This window comes from Drosophila erecta, unplaced genomic scaffold (genome assembly GCF_003286155.1).
Source record: "Drosophila erecta strain 14021-0224.00,06,07 unplaced genomic scaffold, DereRS2 tig00000000-arrow-pilon, whole genome shotgun sequence".
Taxonomy (NCBI): Eukaryota; Metazoa; Arthropoda; class Insecta; order Diptera; family Drosophilidae; genus Drosophila; species Drosophila erecta.
The window spans coordinates 16,485,010-16,507,329 of NW_020825194.1; the positions used below are offsets into that span (position 1 = coordinate 16,485,010).

Below are 22,320 nucleotides of genomic sequence, written 5' to 3' on the forward strand. Positions count from 1 at the left end.
AGCGTTTATCCAGTGTAATCTAACCATGCCAGAAGCCCATCCATTTCAAACTGTCAAATCTATGCTCTTCTAATCTCTATATATGTATCTTCTTTCAACTCTTTCTGATTTCTAGATGATTAATGATAAAACATATCATATGCATACCATCTAATGTAAAGCGTTAAGCCCCCGTTCGCATAAGAACTCTATGATCATGCCCCCACCTCATTGCGTGCTAATCACCGGCGTCGTCCAAAGTTCATAACCTTCATAACCCCTTCTCACAATGACACACCTCCAACCACACAATCTAGACACTCTCAACAGTCAATCATACATCTCATACATCTCAAAACCTGTGGCCCACATTGCCCTCTCATGCATTCGCATCTGCACCCGACCAGTTTATGTATAATTAATCATAAATTAAGTAACCATCGAAGAGAGTTCTATGAACTTCCGCAAGATTGCATATTTCACATATTGCGCATACGCAGTGTTAGCCGACCCAGAAAGCACATCAAGCTGAGAATTCTCAGGATTTCTAATTTATATTAAATATTTCGTTATTCAATTTGAAGTGAATAATTCGTATTAGACCAATCCAGTTGTATTTATTTAAGAGCTCATTTTCTATGTTATTGAGGTTTAAAGGCCCTAGGAAGGTATATATTAATTATAAAGCTAACACTTAATTTACATTTATCTTATAATTGTATAATTTTTGCATTTGCATTCGTTTAATATTACATTTTTGTTTGTTTGTTTTGCATATTTTTCTAGGAAATCCCACTAGTCACAACTAATTCGCAAGTAGCCTGTCGAGTTGTTTCTGTTCACCTTTTGTGTTTTACATACCTATGCATTGCATTTAATTTTTGTTCACGTTGTGTTTTTGCAAATCTGAGAGGGTTCGCATAACGATACGCGATAAATGAGTTTGTTGTTCGAAACATACCTAGTACGATACACCTAACTATACAGTAACAGCAAATAACAGCAAACAAGAACACACGCGAAGTTGAGATTTACAGCATGCTAAACTCACATAAAAACTCACCCAATTCAAACGCAACAACTCACAACAAGAATACTAAAAAATACAGAAAAATATTAAAAGAACGACAACAAGAATAAACAGCAACGCAATAGCAACAAGAACAAGTACAACAACAAGCACAAGAACAAGAACAACAACAGATATACGATTACGTAAGTCCAGGTTTGTACACATTTCGATTATACCATATTCATAAATAAACAGTAATCGAGTAGCTTGCAGGCAATATGTAATCACGCCAAAAACTCTGCTTAGCCTAGATATGAAGTATATTGGCCAAATAATTAACCTGCACGCCATAAATATAATTGTGAGCAATATAAGCTCTAAATGAAAAATGCACTCCTACACTAACCCACTAATCCATCCACAAACAAGCAAACTTACCAAACACTCAAAACTTCACAAAAAATTATTAGTCACCAAACTGAGCACACATTTCAATTAGTTCAACAAAGAGCAACTTTATTGGATAAATAATAACAAGTTATTCGAGTAATACGTATTAAATTATAGAGTAATAGGAATAATTTAAATTTGTTTTTGATGTAAAAGTGAATAATTTTTTCATATCTGATTCTCAGAAACTAAAATGAGAGCTAAAGTCATATTAACTGTGGTTCGCAGTGACTTTTAAAGTTAGTTAAAGGTGAAAAATGTTAAATACAAGTAATAATTGCCGCAACATAATCAAATTTAACAAGGAAGTTTAAAGTTTTTAAAATTGTTTCCGAATTGCTTGCAAAAGTTTTGAAATTAAATTTAAATGCAAATGGCTGAGTTTCCAAACTAAATTTCTGCACTGCCTAACATGCGCATAAAAGTTGCCAATAAGGGCCAACAAGCGATAAATCGAGTAAGTATGAGCTCAAAGCACCAAGAAAACAGCTAAGACAGGAGTAGCAAACAACTCACACTATCAAATAACAAAGTTTCGAAAAAAAGGACACAAATCCAACACACACGATATATACTTCCAAATGGTTATCGGTGTATTCTTTTCTATACTCAGACTTTTACAGCACGCTTGGGAAGGTTTTTGGTCTAAGAAAATGTATATTTTCAACTTGGTGCACTAACTCTTGACTTTTTTTTCGACCCACAGAAAAAGCCATGTCCAAGGCGGCCGAAAGATCGAACCAAGATGACGAAAACCGTTCGGAGTCACCAAGTGAACCACTGCCGATATTCCAGCAACGCGATAACTTCTACAGCTAAACACGATCGACAACGTGAACTAATTAACTAACTCCGATTAGCGAATTATACTATTCAGGCACAATATCCGCTGCATTTATCTTGAAAATCAAACTAGGAAATTTGCTAACAATTTTAACCGAAAAACGTATCAATTCTTAAATGTGACTGAGTTTTTTGGGGGGCGTTATACGAAAGATCGAAAGTCAGAGGGTGGGGAAAAGAAGATAGAAACGAATTTTTGCGAGACGATTGTTATTGCGTAAATGATACTAAGCATATTAATATATATATACAACATATACAATATGGAAATCAAAGATTCAACATATCACTGTAAGCGTGTTACAAGTCATTTAAACGATATCAATTACACACAATTAGCGAGCGTTCTTGAACTGTAGGAAATTCGATTTGGGCATAGGGTCAGCAATTAAACACGTGCAATTTAAATCGGAGTTGAGGCGAATCAAATACGTTCCTGAGGGGCTTACAAAGTAGGGGAGTGGCAGGTCAAAACTCATTCACGACAACTAATACAATAACTTCAAAGACTTTTAGAACGGACTTTTCGAGAGTAGCGCATTTTCTCTACAACGGAACAAACAAAAAACCAACCAACCAAGGAGCAGTTGCATTAATTGAACCACTTTTGGAGCCAATATTATCGCATTTGATATGAACAAGTTTTTAAGATCAGTCATCAGAATATCAACAGCAGTGGCATCAAAGTTAGGTTAGTTAGGGACTCAAGTCCGAACCCGATAACATCATACCTATAGGGCAGAAACTCTGGAATAACTATGAGAATCCGACAGCACGCACAGCTCACTCAATGCACTTCGAACCTTCGCAGCAATTTCCCAAACGTACCTATCACAATTATAATTAATGGACTAATATGAATACACAACTGAGGAAATATAATTGAATTGTATTGAAACGAGAACATATAAAAGGCAACGCTGAATTACGACATGCATATATTAATTTAAAGCTATACATATTTAAACGAGCATAATGCTATTAATATACGCAAACGTACACATAATTATTTAAATGTAGGTCAATTAGCCAGGCAATTAAAAGGAAAGCGGTTGAAATCAAATATTTGATCATGTTGATGAATGTTTTTAAAAATGAAATTGCAATCCAAGTCAACGGATAAAATTATACGCAATCGCTGGTTGAATTTAATGTCTACAAAAACTTCAAAAGTTATTGAAAATTCACATAGCTCTATTCACAATTATAAATATTAATACTAATTAAATAATACTAACCCGAAAGAACAACGACGTAAAAAATGTTAATAGAAGGATAATCTAGACGAAAACGATCCCTGCAAAATTGTACAAAAATAAATTCTAAGTTCTTAGCTCTTAGTTGTTATTATCTATTTGCTACGTATGGTTTAAAGTTCTTTTATCATTATTGTTAAGTTCCCAATGATTCCCCACAAGTTGTTCGTACATTTCGCGGTGCTATATGGATGTGTATATGTAAATTATTTGCTCTCAAGTTTTCTCCTAAGTTTGCGCACCCACAGAAGAAGTTAAGCAAAGTCAAAGTATATATATACATATATAGATACTGTCGGATATGTAGAATGTCGGCTTAAAATTGCTACTGCACCAGGCATATAGGCACGCATACTTCCCAGAAACCGAAAGTGGGAGGGAGAAACATTATATAACAAAAACACACTCAACAAATATTTATTGCATATATATATATAGATATACATAAACATATACATACATACAAACTGTACGTCATAATATGATAAGAGTTGAAGACGATAAACTGCGACCGAGAAATGTTATCAATAAAGATTATAGTTGAAAATTCAAGTGCGCCATTGTTTCCATTGTTACATCACGAAGGTCATACGGAACAGGAACTCGACTGGTCACTTACTGTCCAGCCTTATGACGAATCTCGCCTCCAATTGCCGGCTAAATTCAAGATCAATGCTAAGGGGCGGAATCTCCACCGCCGTGAATCACAATGAGTCCAGCCGGCGACAGCTCAACATTAAATATTTACTTTGATTTGTATTCTGTTGCGACGCCTCTGGAATGACAAATAGACCCAGAAATCTACGTAAAAGCTGGCTCTACGGGCGTGGGAGTGTTCATAGACATATCGGGTGAAATGTGGAGCATTCGATAACTTTCTAAAAGAGTCTTATCACAGCTCGATATCACATTAGCATAATCGTGACTCTTGTGGCTCAGTGGATCGCCCACAAGTAGTTTAGTGATAGCTGAATTGGTTTGGCTATAATTAATGCACTCGAAAAATTCATATAGAAAATGCTTGAATTTAACTATTTTATTAAGGTTAATGATTTTACATTTTGTAGCAAGTTTTAAAAATGTAAAACTAGGTGTATGGGGAGGAAATTTAGATTTTGGCATGCGAAATATAAATATTATATTGTAGATAAAACTTTTTAGTAAAGATTTTTCTAATATTACAATTACATAGGTAAATACTGATATTTTCCCAAGTGTATTTGCCAACAATTAGGGCCACACACGTTAATCTGTGAGGTTTTCGCACTGCCGCACAACTCTGTCAATGGGGTTCAACTCGACGACCGCAAAATCAACAACATTTCGTCACATTAACTGGCAATTAAAGATTCCTTACCAACATCTAGCCATTGCAGGCCCGACTAATTATAATATGCTCAAGAAACATCCGACCTATGAACGCGGTGGAGTATGTCAACTGGGAGGGGGTATGAAAAACCTGAATTATCATTAACCGATCAGGTTTATGGCGTTGAGCGCCGATGATGCGCACAAAAGCAACTCAAAATCTGAGTGAGTAAGGGAGCAGCAGATAAAAAACCCCGACATGCGACATTGTCCAAGTATTAATTGTGCGGAATAAAGTGACTCGTCCCGCGAGATTTAGTCGATTTTGTGCGGCTTAAGAGCGAGGTTCAAGCGAAACGTTCCCAGAAAGATATACGGCTAAACTGGTGCAGTAGTCCGAGGGATCCAGAATTCCAGTATGTTAGCCTCAGTTGCCGCCCGTGTAAGTCCAGAGACCGTAAATTCATGACCCCTACCCCAACCCCAACCCCAACCTCAACTAAACCCCATTTCAATCGCATATTTCACAGCTGGCGCTGTTCGCTGTGATAAGCGCCCAGAGTATGCAGCTCCTCCAGGCTGCACCGTTCCCAGGAATCGAGAATGCGTCAGTATCCGTATCTGTTAGTTCCGTATTTTCTCCACTTCACCTGGTTCTTTTTCCCTCCGTTATTTTGCTCCGGTTTCCAGTGCTTTCACTAGTCAAGATTTATTGGCCGAGGAATCGGCGCCCGTTGTTAGCCAGCTCCACGTCCAGCACAATCGGCATCGTCGCCATCACGAGGACGGCAATTACCACGGACACAGACACCACAAGCGGCACTGGGATCACCATTATACGGGTCCGGACTGCCATCAGCCTGGCGGATTCGGGTTTGGATTTGAGCAAGGAGGACATCCTCCCCATAGTCACCACCACAGATTCGAGCCACATGACTTCCAACAATTTCCAAATCCCTTTGGAGCACCGGACTATGAGGAGCACCAACGTCCCTATGAAGCGCTATTGGAGCCCTTTAAAGGTGAGTATTCTTTGTGTACAAACTTGCAAGGCAATCAAATGACTAATCTCTATTGTGCAACAATTTATTTGAGGTATCAAACAGAACTAAATAATAAAATATTTCATTTCTTTCCACATCTTTGAAAATTGTTAGTCTTAGTACATATAATAAGTAATTCGGGTCAGAGTGAATAGGGTGTGTTGCAAATTGTTGGAAGAAATGACTCCCCCTTACCTTGTTTATTTAACATGGTGGTCCACAGCTTTCTTTTCCTATCTCTGTGATAACAATGTTTGTTACTTTTTTAGGGTAAATATGCGCGAAGTGTTTGGTTTAACTTTAATGACAATGTAAACATAGTTGATTTGTATTTATCAACCATTTACTTATCAAGGATATCCACCTTTGTAGCTTAAACTTTTTTAACCAAAGTATTTATAGTTAGTTGATTAGTATATATCACAAAGTGGTCCTATTTATTTTGAGCGGTTATATGGTACTTATAAAGCCATTAAAGCTTCACATCATCAAATCAGATATCAGATATGCACTTACGAGTATTTCTTTCAGAAAACAAGGGGGGATCTAAGGATGTTCCGAAGCAACCCAGTTCAAGCAGCGTAGCTCCAGCACCCGCAGCTCCAGTTACCCCCTCCTCAACCACCACCACCACCACCACAACAACCACCAGCACCACCAGATCGACCACCTTGGCACCCACCTCTTCCAGCACCCAAGAGGCACCCTTGGCCATCGACATACGCCTCGGCTGACGACCTATACCTAAGGCTCCATCCATATCTTGTGCATTAAAGTGGCATTAAAGTTGCTAGCCAAACCACAAGTTATCTATCCATTACCATTATAATCGGCCAGCGAAGTCTGGATGCGCACAGCGTAACCATATCCAGGCCACTTACAGGGATCTTCTTTTAGGGCTGTCGGTCTGAAATATATGGTAATTCTAGAGCATAAACAACGGCAGGGGGTGACAGTAACACAAAATGCGAATGCAAAACAATCGGAAAGAAAGTGGCAAGACAACCTACGAGCCAAACCGATCTGGAAATGAGCACAGTCAGTCAGCAGAAGCAAAACAAAGCCCCACTCTTCCCCACTTTGCCCCACCCCGACCCTCGACCATTCCCGTAAAGTTGCGATTCTTCGCAACAGAGGAGAATCGCACCTCTCACGCACTCCACGCAGGAACAAAGGCGCAATCCAAGAACCGGACTGCAAAGAAGAGTGTTTCGAGACCGCCTCCCACTATAAAAGTCGAGCCGATCGAGAGCTCGACTGTCATTTGACGCCAAACGCGCGTCGCACGCAGAACTCTCGAGATTCCCCCGATTTCACTATATAATATATAGCTATATATTCAATTCTTCGCCGCTCGTCGTTTCGTGGAGGAGCATTTTGAAATGGGTAAGCCGCACCGTGCATACAAAGTGCAAATCGGTGAATGAACTTGAGGCGTGCAGCGTTATGGGCACATAACCTTAGCCGGTCCAAAAGTATAAACCCTAACGCGGGAACGATAAGAGACCAAACTACATTCAATTAAAAATGCGCGTCACGTCGATCTGGAAAACAAGTCTTAACGGGCAGCGGGAGAGGCTTTAACGATTCCTTAACGATTATTTGAAAACAAAAACCACATAACAAGCTGTAGTGTTCCTGAAAAGCCCAAGGATGATATGCTTCAATAAACAATACTTACTGATTCACAATGTAAAGTTCATTCAAGGAGTGCACTTCCTGAAAATGTGAAAATATTGAACATTTATATACCTACCTTATATACCTAATTTGTTTTAGTCCGATATATTCCGCTCCTACTTCTGGGAGTGCTGTGCTCCTGGCCAGCTTCCACTGTGGCCAGTGATCAGCCTTCCCGCATCGTCTGCTACTTCAGTAACTGGGCCGTGTACCGACCTGGAATCGGTCGTTATGGATTGGAGGATGTGCCCGCCGACCTGTGCACCCACATCATCTACTCCTTTATCGGTGTTAACGATAAGGGCTGGGATGTGTTGGTGATCGATCCTGAGCTGGATGTGGATCAGGGTGGCTTCAGCAAGTTCGCCCAATTGAAGAAATCCAATCCTAATGTTAAGCTGGAGATAGCAGTGGGCGGCTGGGCCGAAGGTGGCTCCAAATACTCACAAATGGTGGCTGTTCGCGATCGCCGGCAGAGTTTCATACGCAGTGTGGTACGCTTCATGAAGCAGTACAACTTCGATGGATTCGACTTGGACTGGGAATATCCAGGAGCCACGGATCGCGGTGGCAACTATGGCGATAAGGACAAGTTCCTATATTTCGTTCAGGAACTGCGACGAGCCTTCGATCGCGAGGGTCGCGGCTGGGAAATCACCATGGCGGTGCCGGTTGCCAAGTTCCGGCTAAACGAAGGTTACCACGTTCCGGAACTGTGCGAGTAAGTATAACCCCTTTTTGTTTTTATTTTGCTTTAAATGCAATTGAAATCGGTCAGTATATCAATATATTTATCAAGAGTCTGCAAATTCGGTTGGAAATACTTAATGCTAGTTACTAAACTGAAGCTTACTTAGCGAACTCCCCATGTCCCGTCAGACTCTTTAGCTCTCTTTGATTTATTGCAGATCGCTGGATGCCATTCACGCCATGACCTATGACCTGCGGGGAAACTGGGCCGGCTTCGCCGACGTGCACAGTCCACTCTATAAGCGAAAACACGACCAATACGCCTACGAGAAACTGAATGTGGTAAGTGTGCTAAAAAAAACCATATGGGGAGGATTCCGATGCTGGTGCCAAACTAATTAGCGTCGCCATTCAAGAACGACGGCCTTGCGCTGTGGGAGGAGATGGGCTGCCCGGCCAACAAGCTGGTGGTGGGTGTACCCTTCTACGGTCGGACTTTCACGCTGAGCAACTCGAACAAGAACTACAACATGGGCACCTACATCAATAAGGAGGCGGGCGGCGGAGCTCCAGGTCCCTACACGAATGCCAGCGGCTTCCTGGCCTACTACGAAATCTGCACCGAGGTGATGGACAAGTCCAAGGGATGGACGGTGGAGTGGGACGACGCTGGAATGGTGCCCTACACCTACAAGGACACACAGTGGGTGGGCTACGAGAACGAGGCATCCATCCAGATCAAGATGGACTTCATCAAGCAGAAGGGCTACGCCGGTGCCATGACCTGGGCCATAGATATGGACGACTTCCATGGGATGTGCGGCAAGAAGAACGGCCTAACGCAGATCCTCTACGACAACATGAGGAACTATCGGGTTCCGGAACCCACAAGGGAGACAACACCAAGGGTAAGAGTGTCTGTTTGACTCTTACATGATAAAATAACAGCCTAAATCGCTTCCAGCCTGAGTGGGCAAAGCCACCAGCAACACCACCAAATCCGGATGAGGGCGCGGTGGTAGCACCAACTATGAGCACTACCAAAAGACCAAAGCCCAAACCGAAACCTACTTCAAGTCCTGTTAAGCCAACATCCGCCCCAGTTCCTGTTCCAACTGCTGGCAGTAGCACTCAAAAGCCAACCACAAAGGTACAAAATTACTAATTAAAATTATCATAAACATTTCCTTTAATATCATCTATTTATGTCTATTTCTATTTTTATTAATATTTTTATCTGTTTTATATTCATCTATTTATGTAATTTTTACAGAAGCCCAAAAAGCCAAAGAAGACAACAACCACCACAACGACCACTTCTGCGCCGGAGAAGAACACTGAGGAGCCCGAGGAAGTTGTTCATCCCGTGGATCCAGTGGAGCCCGTTGATCCCGAACAGCCCATGTGGCCGCAGTTCGATCCCAACGAGATCGATTGTACCAACAGGGACTTCGTTCCACATCCTAACTGCCGAAAGGTTAGTACTTAGGATGATTCGTAGAGGTATTCGTAATGGGTGACTATATTGTAAGGTCTTCAGAGCTTTCAGTTAAAAAAAGCAGTGCATACTTCAAGGCGACGGAATGTATTCCGCATTAGGATACCTAATTTCAGATATTAAACTATAAAATTGGGCTATTGTCGCCTTAAAATGAGTTTGTTATTCGGCCTTTGTCAAAATGTACGATTCTCATTTAATCACAGAACCGTATGAATATAAACATCTTAGGAATGCGTAATTATACATCTAAAATTATCCTATTTAACAATAATATTTTCCACATTCAACAGTATTTCCGCTGTGTCCATGGCAAGCCCGTCGAATTCGAGTGCAAGGAAGGAACTGCCTTCCACACGGTCCTGAATGTCTGCGATTGGATCGAGAATAGCGACCGCTACTACTGCAGCCGCATGAAGAAGAAGGAGAAGGCCAACAAGGCCCTCTAGGTGTCCCAAAATATACGTATTAACTATTAAAACGAAAACTTTAGCATAAGTTTGGATTATGTGTAGTAACACTTAAAGTAGGTATTTAAGTATTTGAAATTTATAGCGTCTTTGGGTCATAAAGTGCACCAGACTAGACGAAAACAATAAAATAAATATGATTTTAAAATCCAATAAACCAAGAACTAAATGAGCCGTTCAATAGATGCGTGAGCCATAATTTCGAAAATAAAACAATGCCTGGTGAGGCAGACCATGTCTTACATAAGCATTACGCATACGTAATGCACCCTGCCCTGCCACAATTTTAGAGGGGACTTGCCATTTCTAATTAGGCTAATAAACGCAATGACTTGGGACAGATTTGCACTTGTCCGCGGCGAAGTGAGGTGGGCTGCACCAAGATTTTTGGCCTTGAAACACAGCCAACGAACAGCTGTTGGTGCAATCAACCATATAAGCGAGCAATGATAAATGGTACAGCGAAATGTATAAGTTCAATCCCTAACATTTGGTTTTCATAATCTCAACTCATGTGCGGAGAGCTTGAGGGAAATGGAACCTAAGCACTTGTGACACGAAACAAATCGCAAAGGGGCCAACACTTTGATTTCGAAATATTCTTTTTGGCTCAAAAGATGCTCTGAGTAATTTGCGGAATGAGCACCGCATTGTCTATAATTAAACATTCCTCCAAAACGAAAGTGCTGAGAGAGAAAGTGATCTAGAGCTATGAAAATATCTAATCAATTTAGAATCCCAGTTCGCTAACTGGATAAAATATTTTGAGGAGCTGTTAATAATAATTTCCCTTTCCCAAAACCTATCGATCTCTTCTGGGGCTTATGTCAAGTATCCGCCGGGTTGTACCCAAAATCCCGGCAGAGAGCGCCAGCCGGCGAGAGGAAACCGAAATAAAAATGAAAATTGAAATTCAAATGGAAAACATAGAAAGAGCATTAGGCGAATGTGAAAAGCCACTCACTCACTCAACTGTGTGTGCTTTTGACAAAAATTCGTGCTACGAAAATATCAAAATCGAATAATTTTCGCGGTCACAAGGTAAATTCATGGTATATGCATGTTGAGTTACGAATTGGTTTTGGACCGGGAGAGATCGTCTCGTATACTCGTGTACGGCAAACCGAAATTTCCTTCCTTCAGACATTCAGACTAGATAGAAAATAGATGTGATAGGTGTTGGGAAAATTCGAGCTGCCCTGTTCAAAAAACGACACGCACACGACGTGCACAGACGACCAAACGAAAAGAAAAGACGACCACGACGGCCAGAAATAAGCAAATTATTTAGCTAACAATCGTCGAAAGGGACACTAAGGATTACCCAGCCGACGATTGTTGGTTAAATTTTGCTAACGGCAGCGCGACAACTTTCTAAATCAATAATCTAAGATATCAAATACTAAATAAAAATCCATCGATCTGCAAAGTGAATGAAATAACGAACAAGTGCAAAAATTGGAAACCCACTGTGACAAAATTTGTGCGAACCCCATTGAATACCTAGTCAGATACTTATACTATATAACCATCAGATTTCCAAAAAACACACATATATGTATACTAAATATACCCAATACTTTCTACAACATTTATCCATTGGATGTCTGGCCTTAATAATCGTTGGTTTTCCATATTCTTCACTTTTTTCATTTAGTGCATTTAAACGAGCGCATATATAGCGGATGCATATATATGCAGAATACGAGAAAAAAGTGTTAATTCTAATTTTCCCTAATTATTCATAATTACGGAAAATTTGCAAGGAGGATTTATGACGTGGCTAAAGTGCTAACCACGCTGGAAACTCGAGGATAATTTGTTGTGTTGATTATTATGGGGCGGCTAACCATTTGGTTCCTCCTGGGACTAACGTTAATCGCCGTTTCCAATAATGGTGAGTATACATCGAACATATTTTTTAAGTGTATTACCCTTCTTCCTCCCCACGTTATATAAGGCAAAAGGGCGAGTTGGCACATTTCAAATATCTTGACAGTTTTTCACGCAGCCTGGGCAGGCATTATGCAATTTTAAAACAAAAAGCCAAGAAAAACAGAAGGAAAAAGTCGGAAAAAAATATGTATTAATATATACGTTTAAAAATATTTGCCTGAGTTTGTGCGTTCTCTATACAATCTCTATTTTTTCGGGTCGGTATTGGTATCGGTCTGCAAACGTCAGTGGACGACAATTTGAGCATTGGTATATTAGTATAGCCCCGTACACTTGACTTGGCCAACCAACTAGTGGCAGCACAGATACAGATACAGATACAGATACAGATATATAACTTTTGCCGATTTTTCATTCTTTTTTTTGGGAGAACTGAGAATTTAGCTCTGCTTTGCCGCTCTTCGTTGTCATCGTTTGTAATATTTTTAAATTTAGATATTTTTAAGTTATTTTATTTGCGCTCTGCGAGTGCTTTCCATCTATCTATTTTCCCGCCCATGTGTGCAAAATGTCTCTGTATAATTTGTTTGGTTTGCTCAAGTTTGCAAAACAGCAAAGAAACGGCACAAATGCCGTGTACTATGTATTATGGGTTAGCCCATCGGCTCGATTGCAGCAACATAAACACAATATGCAGGGGGCAATCGGTTGGCAGGCGAAATTTGTATAAATAATTCTATCAATGCGGTTAGCAATGAAAAACACAAAAATTGCACAAATAGCTTCCGCCCACACACGCCCTGAAATAAATCAAATGAATTATCCGCCGACAAGCAAACTGCACACTGAAAACTGAAAACTGATAGCCAAACCCATTCAAATCGCCATTAATTGGGCTCAGGTTGTTGGCAGATATATGTACGAACATCCGCTGATCTCTAGCAGACATTTGTCCCAATTGCCTGAAAATTGGAAAGTAATTAGCCGAGCGACCTCACCACCACCTCAGTCCACCAATCACTCAAAACGCGACCTTCCATTACCAAAAAGCAAATGCTGAGAATGTAGTATAGAATGTTCCATTGCAAATGGTACGCCCCCACATCCGGATTTTTGGGAGCAGTAAGGTGGCCAAGAGAAACAAAAACTGAAGAAGTAAGGCCAAAGTGGGCGAGCAGCCAACTGAATGGTATAGAAATTTACTCACCCACAAGCTGGCGAAATGTGTTTGAGTTTTCATCTTTTAAAAATAAAATTCATAAGTCCGCCGCATATATTCCGAAGTGTGTATGTTTGCATTCGACGAGTACCATAAATAATGTCAAGTTTGGGCACATAGAATGACCTCGTTGGTGGCGCTGACATCAAACCGAGAAAGTGCGACCATTGTTCTTGGATGGAGGGTTGAAAATAACTTGGGCTACCATATTTCTGGGCTATGTGTTTGGATATACTCGTATTACAAATTGACCTGTCATGTTCTCTTCCACGATTTTCAGTTGGGTTTGTCAATGCCGATGTCGGACCAAGCGAATCAGAATGTCGACCCTACATTGAAAAGGCTATTCATGAATTGAAAACAGGTAATTGCGCTCTTAAGTTTATTAAGGATTTTATACGATAGCATATCTACCAAAAACATCACAAGAAATATTAGTCTATTTCCTAAAATTGCTCTTTAATATAATATAATGATTCATCCTAAGCTTTCTAGGCTGATGCTTTCAGCCATTAGCATACATTCAAGATAATAAATTGACCAATTTAAATATACCTACACATCAAATTCATGTCGTTTCAAAATAAAATGGAAATCCTTTTCGCCATTTAATTTCGTGTTAATTTGTCGGAGTGCTCACACGATTTCAGATGGTGTCAGGGATGGATCTGGAGAACTGCAATCCGATCAGCCACGTGGGGACGACGACGATGACGACGATGATGGTGGGCATTCTGCGGTTGATGAGAAAGAGACGATTGAAATTGAAACTGTCGAATTGGATTCCACAGAGGACGCGAAAAGTGCCAACGATTTGGATGGAGATGGAATACCCGATGACGAGGACGATGATATCGATGGGGACGGCATTCCGAACGAAAAGGACGATGATATCGATGGAGACGGCATACCGAACGACGAGGATGATGATATAGATGGCGATGGCATCCCGAATGAAGATGACGACGATATTGATGGGGATGGTGTGCCCAACTCCAAGGACGAGGACATCGATGGGGATGGTGTGCCCAACTCCAAGGACGAAGACATCGATGGCGATGGCAAGGCGAATCACGGTGAGAAAGCTGATTAACCGGTGCCCTGATTAACCTACAATCCTCTCATTTACGATTTTATATCACAGAGGATGATGACCTAGATGGTGATGGCACTCCAAATCATGGTAGGACTATTAATTATAATTAATATCTATTATTTTGAGCACACACATAGCTTAAATTGCTCGCTTTGTATATTTCACATGTAGGCTAATTGTTTCTAATATTAATCTTTGTTTATTTGCATTTTCAGCATTTTAGCACTTTAGAATTTTTCTCATTACTCTTTTAAAATTTTTCAGAGGACAAAGATCTCGACGGGGACGGTGTGCCCAACGAGGAAGATGAGGACCTTGATGGTGATGGAAAAATAAATCACGGTGGGTTAAGAGACATATTTTTGAAAGCTATATATTAATTATAAATTTAAATGTACAGAGGATGAAGACCTCGATGGCGATGGAGTAAGAAATGACGAAGACGAGGATCTGGATGGAGATGGCAAAGTGAATCACGGTAAGAATAATTAGTAATTAGAAATATTTAATAATATTTTCTATGAACTTGTTTACTTGCAGAGGACGAAGATATTGATGGGGATGGCGTGAAGAACGAAAAGGATGACGATTTGGATGGCGATGGTACCAACAATTCTCGTACGTATATTTTGACTAAGGATCTATTTAAAATTCTTGATTAATATTATTGTTTCCATAACCGTTTTTAGAGGACGAAGACCTGGATGGCGATGGTGTGCCAAATGAAAAGGACGACGATCTGGATGGAGATGGCATTCTAAATGAGCACGACGGTGATGTTGATGGCGACGGAGTTCCCAATGAACACGACCACAAGGATAGCGGTGAGAATGCCGATGATGACGACGATGACGATGATGAGGATGACAAGGAGGCGGTCAAGAAGCGAAGCAAGCGCGAGGTGGACGCTGCTCCCGTGCTGGACATTGAGGCTCCACCCAGTCCCGCCGAAGAATTCCCCGTAGAGGAGGAAATCGTCAAGGAGGAACCTGCCGACGAGGAAGCCGAGGTCGAGGCTGTGAAAGAGGAGGAGCCCGAGCAGGAAGCTGTTCCGGAACCGGAGCAGGAACAGGAACCGGAAGTGGAAGTAGTCAAATCCGAACCAGTCCAGCAGGAAGAAGAGAAGGCAGAGTCTGTGGAAGTGAAGGAGGAAGAGAAGCCCGCACCAGTTGAGGAGGCTGAGGAGGAACCTGTGCAGCCTGAAGCCGCTCCCAAGGAACGCGAAGCTGTCCAGGAAGATGTCTTGGAATCAAAGGAAGCTCAGGATGAACCACAGCTCGATGCCGCACAAGAAGCCGCTGATGATGACGATGATGATGACGACACCAAGCCAGAGGATGAGCTTCTTTGGGTAGATCTATACAGCTTCGTATATAGTTGTATGATATAATTGTATGTATAATTCATTTTCAGGAAGGACACATTCCCGAGAACCGCCGCAGTCGCCAGCACATCACCGAACTGCTTCAGCTGGATGAGGAGTTCAATGCCCGCGAGAAGGCTACCGACAACGTGGCCGAGATCATCCTGCGGGACATTAAGCGCATCTACGAGAACGCCGTCAAGCCCCTGGAGACCCTGTATAAGTACCGCGACCTGAGCAACCGCCACTTCAGCGATCCCGAGATCTTCTCCAAGCCCCTGATTCTGTTCATGGGTCCCTGGTCGGGCGGCAAGTCGTCCATCCTTAACTATCTGACTGACAACGAGTACACGCCGAACTCTTTGAGAACCGGTAGGTTTCAAAACAAATAGTACATTTTTATTATGTCAATTATTAAATTGAAAACATGTAAAAAGAACAGATTTTTTATAAAAACTTGACTGTTAAAATCATAAATATTTTATATTAATTTTACATCTCATTTTCTTAAAATATGCATATCTTGCACCTGAATTCGTATTTTGCTCCACAAATATATAGAGTAATTTTCTTTCAAGTTCCAAATTTTGATTTTAGTTCAAAAATATTTTAAACAAATCCATATACAAATTCCATTATAAATTTAGTCTCTATTTGGAATGTACGGTTGCCAATAATTTGTAAACAAATTTCCCCTACAAAAGGCGAAATAATCTAGTAATGATTTGGATATATATTTTGTTGATCCACAACAGGTGCTGAACCCTCTCCGGCCTACTTCAACATTCTGATGTGGGGCAATGAGACGGAGGTTCTGGACGGAACCCAACTGGCGGCGGACTACACCTTTGCTGGCCTCCAGAAGTTCGGTCAGGGATTGGAGGAGCGCCTGCGTGGTCTGAAGATGAAGAGCAAGATCCTCGAGAAGGTAGGCCATGCATGTATTTACATACATATCTGGGCGGGCAGATCAGGGAGAGATGCTCATGGGCGCCGCCAAGCATTAACTTGTCGCCCAGGGCAGCAAAACAGTGCAGTTGGGAACCTGCAAAACAGCTGGCCACCTGCCAAACGGAATTTATAGCTTTTAGCACACAGGCTGTGGGCATTAATTTCGTTATTAATAAATTAATGCGGAACAGGGCAGAGAGTACAAATAGATAGCAAAGCTAAAAAGGCTGAGAATTACTATATTTAAGAGCTTGACGATGCGTTTTTCAGGTCAACATCGTCGAGATACCCGGCATTCTAGAGGTGCGCAAGCAAGTGTCCCGCGTCTTCCCCTTCAACGACGCCTGCCAGTGGTTCATCGATCGGGCGGACATCATCTTTCTGGTCTACGACCCGGCCAAGTTGGATGTGGGCCCCGAGACGGAGGCCATTCTCGACCAGCTGAAGGGGCGCGAGTACCAGACGCGCATCATCCTCAACAAGGCGGACACCGTCAAGCCGGAGGAGCTGTTGCGCGTCCAGGGCGCTCTCATCTGGAACATCTCGCCCCTGATGTCCTCCGCCCAGCCCCCGCTGATGTACACCACCTCGCTGTGGACCCACCCCTACCAGGATGGCGCTCCCGCCCGCCTGCTGCTCGCCCAGGAGCGCGCCTTCCTGCGCGACCTGCGCACAGCCATCGACAAGCGCATTGAGCACAAGATCGCCAGCGCCCGTCGTTTTGCGGTGAGTACTCGGGCGTATGCGTGATATTTACGATTACTTTGACGATAAAGGGTGAAAATGGGCATATTGCTAGTCTTATTAAATATTTTATTATTTTATGAAAGGCGTTCTAAGTAGATTTTAATTGTAAAAGTTTAATTACGTTATTGTGAATCTACGGGCTTATGATAAATAATATCTGATAGCTCAAGTTCTGATTGCCAAAGTGCTCCAGACCAAAAACGATTTCATAGCATAATCTTTGTAATTAGTACAATGAGTACAGCTATTGAGCGAGTCCTTGCATTTGCATCCACAGGTGCGCGTGCGCAACCACGCCAAGATGGTGGACTGCTACCTGAACACGTTCAACAACCACAAGACGCTGTTTGGCAACAAGAAGCGCATCGCCGATGACATCATCGATCATCCGCAGAACTACCACATCTACGAGGGACTCTCCACGCTGACGAACATCTCGCGCTACGATCTTCCGGATCCGGAAGTCTACCGCGACTTCTTCCGCCTGAATCCGCTGTACGAGTTTAAGAAGCTGAGGGACACCTGCACCTACTTCCGCGGCTGTCCGATCACCAAACTGGACCTGGCCATTGCCTACGAACTGCCCGAGTTGGCCGGCAAGTACAAGAAGATGTCCGAGTCTGCGTTGGCCGCCATTGAGGCACAGCAGCAGGATGGATCACAAAACCAGGCCGATCCTAAGAGGACGAGTTGAGGTGTTGGCTCCTCCCAGAGGAGAAAACCTGCCATTTAGTTTGTTTTAGTGAGAGACAGAGAGAGCATGTGACATCGGCACCGGAAACCGTCTATTGGGAATTAATATCGAGAAGGGAGAAATGTTATAGAACCCCCAGAAATCGGTAGAGAACAACAGCGCAAGACAAAGAAACAAGGACATTGTTTGAGGAGAGAGAGGTATAGCTTAGCTAAGGAGAGAGAAAGCCGGAGAAAGTGTGAGAGAGAGAGGGCGAAATGAAAGAGAGGGAGGCAAGAGCGTTTTGAAAAAAAGCAACTGTTGCTTTGGATAACTTTCAATTTCAACCGCCTTGCAGGAGATCTATATTTTCATTTAATTTACTACAATTTAACCGAACTGAGAGCATTATGAGAGGGAAACAAATTCAATATCGAGAGCAAAACACACACACTAAATACTTTTATATTTATCCAAGTAGAGAGGGAACATAGAGTCTTTTCTAGGCGAGTAGATCAGCACTTATCCCAAAACTGAGAGCAATAACTAATAGACGAACTATCGATGACTTCTAACCCACAAAATCCGACCCCTCATTGGCCAACAGCATCTTATAATTCCCAAGTGCCCGGTTTTTTTTAAACTCCTCTTTCCTTGAATAGTAGTGGACAACAGCGCAGAGTTTTGATTTTGAGATCTGAGATTTGAGTTTTGAGCAAATGGAATTTCGTAAAGTTTTAATTTCTTTGGTTTCTTGTTTCTGTCCCTGGCGATTTTTCGTAGCTTATAAGACTTTTTTGATAAAAGCAAACAGTGAAGACGATAATAAAGAATTTAACCTATTTAAATAGAACAAATAAACTTGTTAACGAGCGAGAACAGCTCCTATAGATAAAATACAAATAACCAATTTTACACACTGAAAGCCTATGTAAAAATGAACTGTGAGAGCGGGTGAAACAAATAAATAAAAACAACAGAAAACCCCAAGCAATCAATGGTTTTATTATTCAAAATCAGATAAATTTATTCTAGAAGTAGATTTTTATACCCGTTACTCGTAGAGGAAAAGGGTATACTAGATTCGTTGAAAAGTATGTAACATGCATAAATTCTTGATTAGGATCAATAGCCGTATGAGCGCCTCGATCTCAGGAACTATAAAAGCTAGAATGTTGCAGCTTCCAGAGACATAGACGCGTCGCGACTTTATTTCCACATGTTTCCACGCCCACTCTAACGCCCACAAACCGCACAAAACTGCAACGGGACATATTTTGTAAATGTAAAATTGTTTTAATTTTTTACGATTTTAAAATTTGGTATTTCCGTCAGTATTTTTGGCTCAAAACTGGCCTCTGTTATGCTGCAGGGTGACCATAAAAAGAAGAAATTATTCTGTTAAAACATATGTTAAAATTACCTAACAAAATTTGACAACACACGCGAATCAGGAAAGTGGGAAGGCAATAAACCCGGCCGGAATCAGGAGAAAATGCATACGGATCTTTCCTCCCATCTGCACACGCCCGCTTGCAACAAGTTGATCGAGGAGCTCCAGGCCTGCCACGAAAATGTAAGTAACCAGGATATTATATGCCGCGAATAGCTACTAACAGGGTATCCCGCTTTCAGAACGCATTCGCAAAATTTGTGGGCGTATGCAACTCCATTGACGATAAGGTGGTCAAGTGCCTAAAAGGCGAGAGAATCGCCCGATCTGCCGCGAATCGTGCCAAAGCCCGTGAGGATCAGGCCAAATACAAAGAAAAGCTGCTCCAGCAGGAAAAAATCTAAGGAAGAAATCTACCAGAATGTCAGTACAACCGGAGGATCCGCTGGAACCGTTCTACTTCGAGCACGGGAAGCAGGAGATCTGCGGGAAGCTTGTAACTCCCATTACCGATGGCTTCCAGGAGGATTACCCCAGCGTAGTGGATCGCTTTTTCACCAGATATTACTACTTCAAGGGAGACGTGCCCTACCAAGTGCTCTACCACTCCAATCGCATTTGCCTGATTTGCCTGGCTCCCGAACACCCTGCTCTGGGTCAGGGCATCTCTTCGGTCAACTTCGATATAGGGAACGTAGATCGCAGCCAGAATGTGGTCAAGGGCAAGGGCAAGAAGGGCGGAATGATCCTACAGGCGGAGTCCACCCTCGCGCTGATCGCCACAGAAAATGGAGAGACTTACAAGGTCCCCAGCTGCATTCGGGGCAAACTGGTGGAGGTAAACACCGCCCTAGTGGAGGAGCCAAAGCTTCTGGAGCAACTGCCTGAGGGTGCCGGCTACTTCGCCATTCTTCTGCCCAAAATCGAAAACTGCGATGCCATCAAGGCGAGTCTTCTAACCCAGGAGCAGTATGAGGGGCATCTAAAAAACCAGAAGGAGTCCTCCGAGGACAACACTCAGAAGGAAAAAAAGGAGATGGAAACGTGATTTTGACTTCAATTTCGCTGTTGTGCTTGTCTTTAAAGCCTTTGTATTTTTAATGAAAGATTCATATATTATATTGTTCATAGTCTATTAAGACTTCATTAATAATGTACGTAATATTTTGAGTATACATAAAAAAACGAACATTTTGACATTAAAAACGAGATCATATTTTCTGACACTTGTTCATTAATGAATAATTCATAAATTAATAATGTACGTAATATTTTGAGTATGCATAAAAAACGAACATTTTGACATTTAAAACTTGCGAAACTTGTTCATTTTATATTAAAATACTTATTTATGGTGCAGATTATTTCCTAACAGTCTGTTAAGCGTTGCGTTGCTTATTTACAGAACTCGTATCACTTAACAGCCCAGTGCGTTATAGTTGGCAACGCAAAGCAACACGTGTGGACGATAAACAGCTGTTAAAGCCGCATTATATTTTTATGGGAAGCGAAACAAACTCAAATTCGTTTACTAAATTATAAAAATGTCTGCAAGTAAGCAAAAGAAACTGAATACCATGGAGGTAGACCCCAACGAGGACGACTCCAGTTCCAGCGAAGATGATGACGACGACGAACCGCATCCAGATGCCTATAGAGGAAACGAGGTAAACTAAGAGCATCCATAAAGTTGGACGCAAATGTATTTTAAAGTTGCTGTCCATTAGGAGGTGGAAATCGACTTTGAGGGACGCGCGCCGGTGGACCCCGATGCCCAGGGAATCTCTCAACTGCTGCAGCGACTATTCCTTCGTGCCCACATCAACTGCAACCAAATGGCGGATCTGATCATAGGTAAGTATTCAAAGGTAATGAACTTGATCTTGGTATAATGTACATTTTCTTGTTTCCAGCCCAAAATTTCATAGGCAGTGTGATCTGCCAGTGCGACGACGAGGACGCCGAGAGCGAAACGGATGACGACAACATGGTCGAGGATGGAACTGTCTTCGGAATAACCTCTGTGCTGAACCTGACCGCCAAGAAGGACCAGCCCAGCATCGCCCAGTTAAGAACCTACATACTTGATCGCGCCAGGACGCACGCTTCTCAGGAAGTTCAAAAGCAGCTGAAGGAGATTCTGGACAGCGAGCAGCGCCACGCGGGATTTCTGATCAACGAGCGGTTCATCAACATCCCAGCCCAGATCTCCGTGCCGCTGCTGCAGAGTCTGCAGCAAGAAATCGAAGCAGCCAAGGCCAAGAAAATGAAGTTCGACTTTGGCAACCTGCTGCTCCTGGTGAAATTCTATAGGAAAGAGGCGAAGAAGGGAAAACCAGCCGAGGACAACTACACCAACGCTGAGGATGAGTTGCTGTCGGATCGGGCGAAGTTCTCATTCGAGTATTCCGTGGCCTCTGAGACAGATTCGGGCATGTCTGGCGATTGGCTGGAAGGCGATGCCGTGATGACGCCCTACAGGAAACTCCTGGTTCTCGAGGCCAAGAAACTTCCACAGCTTATTGACGATATACAACGCTTCATTAATGGTGAATAAATATGGTACAGTGTTATTTGTAGGATTGTTTTAAATTGTTTTGTGCTATTTGGGGAATTGATTGTGCTGTTGGGCCTATAAAATAATTTAAGCCTCCCTACAAATACGCATAAAGTGTAAAGAATTATTAATAATAATAACAACCAAAGATAAGCGGCTAGTTTTTGTAGTCCCATATGTTTATTTCGGCAAAGGT

At 42.0% G+C, this 22,320-nt stretch overlaps 7 protein-coding genes across 15 annotated transcripts in view; all 7 read left to right on the forward strand.

Moving 5' to 3' along the window:
- The window catches only part of LOC6553396, a 50,371-nt gene extending 47,519 nt beyond the window's left edge, over positions 1-2,852 (forward strand). For 5 of the 7 annotated variants that reach the window (XM_015154638.2, XM_026975656.1, XM_026975653.1 and 2 more), the window contains one exon: positions 766-1,204. In XM_015154638.2, the coding sequence (XP_015010124.1) occupies positions 766-788 (23 nt within the window). In that variant the 3' untranslated portion in view covers positions 789-1,204. Of the gene's footprint in view, positions 1-765; positions 1,205-2,147 lie in introns of those variants that run through there. The other 2 variants (XM_026975651.1, XM_026975654.1) reach the window with 1 other exon arrangement.
- A 2,135-nt stretch (positions 2,853-4,987) lies between these two features.
- LOC6553395 (forkhead box protein G1) lies at positions 4,988-6,693 on the forward strand. The gene is made up of 4 exons (XM_001980184.3): positions 4,988-5,290; positions 5,379-5,455; positions 5,539-5,870; positions 6,423-6,693. Exons 1-4 carry the CDS (start codon positions 5,267-5,269, stop codon positions 6,623-6,625), a joined length of 636 nt encoding a protein of 211 aa, XP_001980220.1. The 5' UTR covers positions 4,988-5,266; the 3' UTR covers positions 6,626-6,693.
- A 441-nt stretch (positions 6,694-7,134) lies between these two features.
- Positions 7,135-10,412, forward strand: LOC6553394 (endochitinase). The gene is made up of 7 exons (XM_001980183.3): positions 7,135-7,277; positions 7,671-8,292; positions 8,480-8,603; positions 8,678-9,169; positions 9,226-9,411; positions 9,535-9,738; positions 10,053-10,412. Exons 1-7 carry the CDS (start codon positions 7,274-7,276, stop codon positions 10,206-10,208), a joined length of 1,788 nt encoding a protein of 595 aa, XP_001980219.1. The 5' UTR covers positions 7,135-7,273; the 3' UTR covers positions 10,209-10,412.
- Positions 10,413-11,240: 828 nt separating this feature from the next.
- LOC6553393 (sarcalumenin) lies at positions 11,241-19,164 on the forward strand. Of its 3 annotated transcripts, XM_015154645.2 has the most exons (14): positions 11,241-11,342; positions 11,887-12,126; positions 13,625-13,708; positions 13,995-14,069; positions 14,136-14,420; positions 14,489-14,527; positions 14,705-14,782; positions 14,841-14,918; positions 14,981-15,058; positions 15,130-15,791; positions 15,854-16,175; positions 16,559-16,731; positions 17,025-17,480; positions 17,779-19,164. In XM_015154645.2, exons 2-14 carry the CDS (start codon positions 12,066-12,068, stop codon positions 18,193-18,195), a joined length of 2,808 nt encoding a protein of 935 aa, XP_015010131.1. In that variant the 5' UTR covers positions 11,241-11,342; positions 11,887-12,065; the 3' UTR covers positions 18,196-19,164. The 3 variants fall into 3 exon arrangements, with proteins under 3 accessions (XP_015010131.1, XP_015010135.1, XP_026832119.1); XM_015154649.2 differs by having other exon boundaries at positions 13,995-14,420; XM_026976318.1 differs by having other exon boundaries at positions 11,332-11,405; positions 13,995-14,420.
- Positions 19,165-19,586: 422 nt separating this feature from the next.
- LOC6553391 (FAM206 family protein CG9288) lies at positions 19,587-20,776 on the forward strand. The gene is made up of 2 exons (XM_001980180.3): positions 19,587-19,750; positions 19,810-20,776. Exon 2 carries the CDS (start codon positions 19,989-19,991, stop codon positions 20,613-20,615), a length of 627 nt encoding a protein of 208 aa, XP_001980216.1. The 5' UTR covers positions 19,587-19,750; positions 19,810-19,988; the 3' UTR covers positions 20,616-20,776.
- On the forward strand, positions 19,593-20,776 carry LOC6553392 (COX assembly mitochondrial protein 2 homolog). Its single transcript, XM_026983957.1, has 2 exons — positions 19,593-19,750; positions 19,810-20,776. Exons 1-2 carry the CDS (start codon positions 19,670-19,672, stop codon positions 19,969-19,971), a joined length of 243 nt encoding a protein of 80 aa, XP_026839758.1. The 5' UTR covers positions 19,593-19,669; the 3' UTR covers positions 19,972-20,776.
- Positions 20,777-20,972: 196 nt separating this feature from the next.
- Positions 20,973-22,152, forward strand: LOC6553380 (protein BCCIP homolog). The gene is made up of 3 exons (XM_001980179.3): positions 20,973-21,234; positions 21,295-21,421; positions 21,481-22,152. The coding sequence occupies exons 1-3, from the start codon at positions 21,112-21,114 to the stop codon at positions 22,122-22,124; spliced, it is 894 nt and encodes a 297-aa protein (XP_001980215.1). The 5' UTR covers positions 20,973-21,111; the 3' UTR covers positions 22,125-22,152.
- Positions 22,153-22,320: the final 168 nt, after the last annotated feature.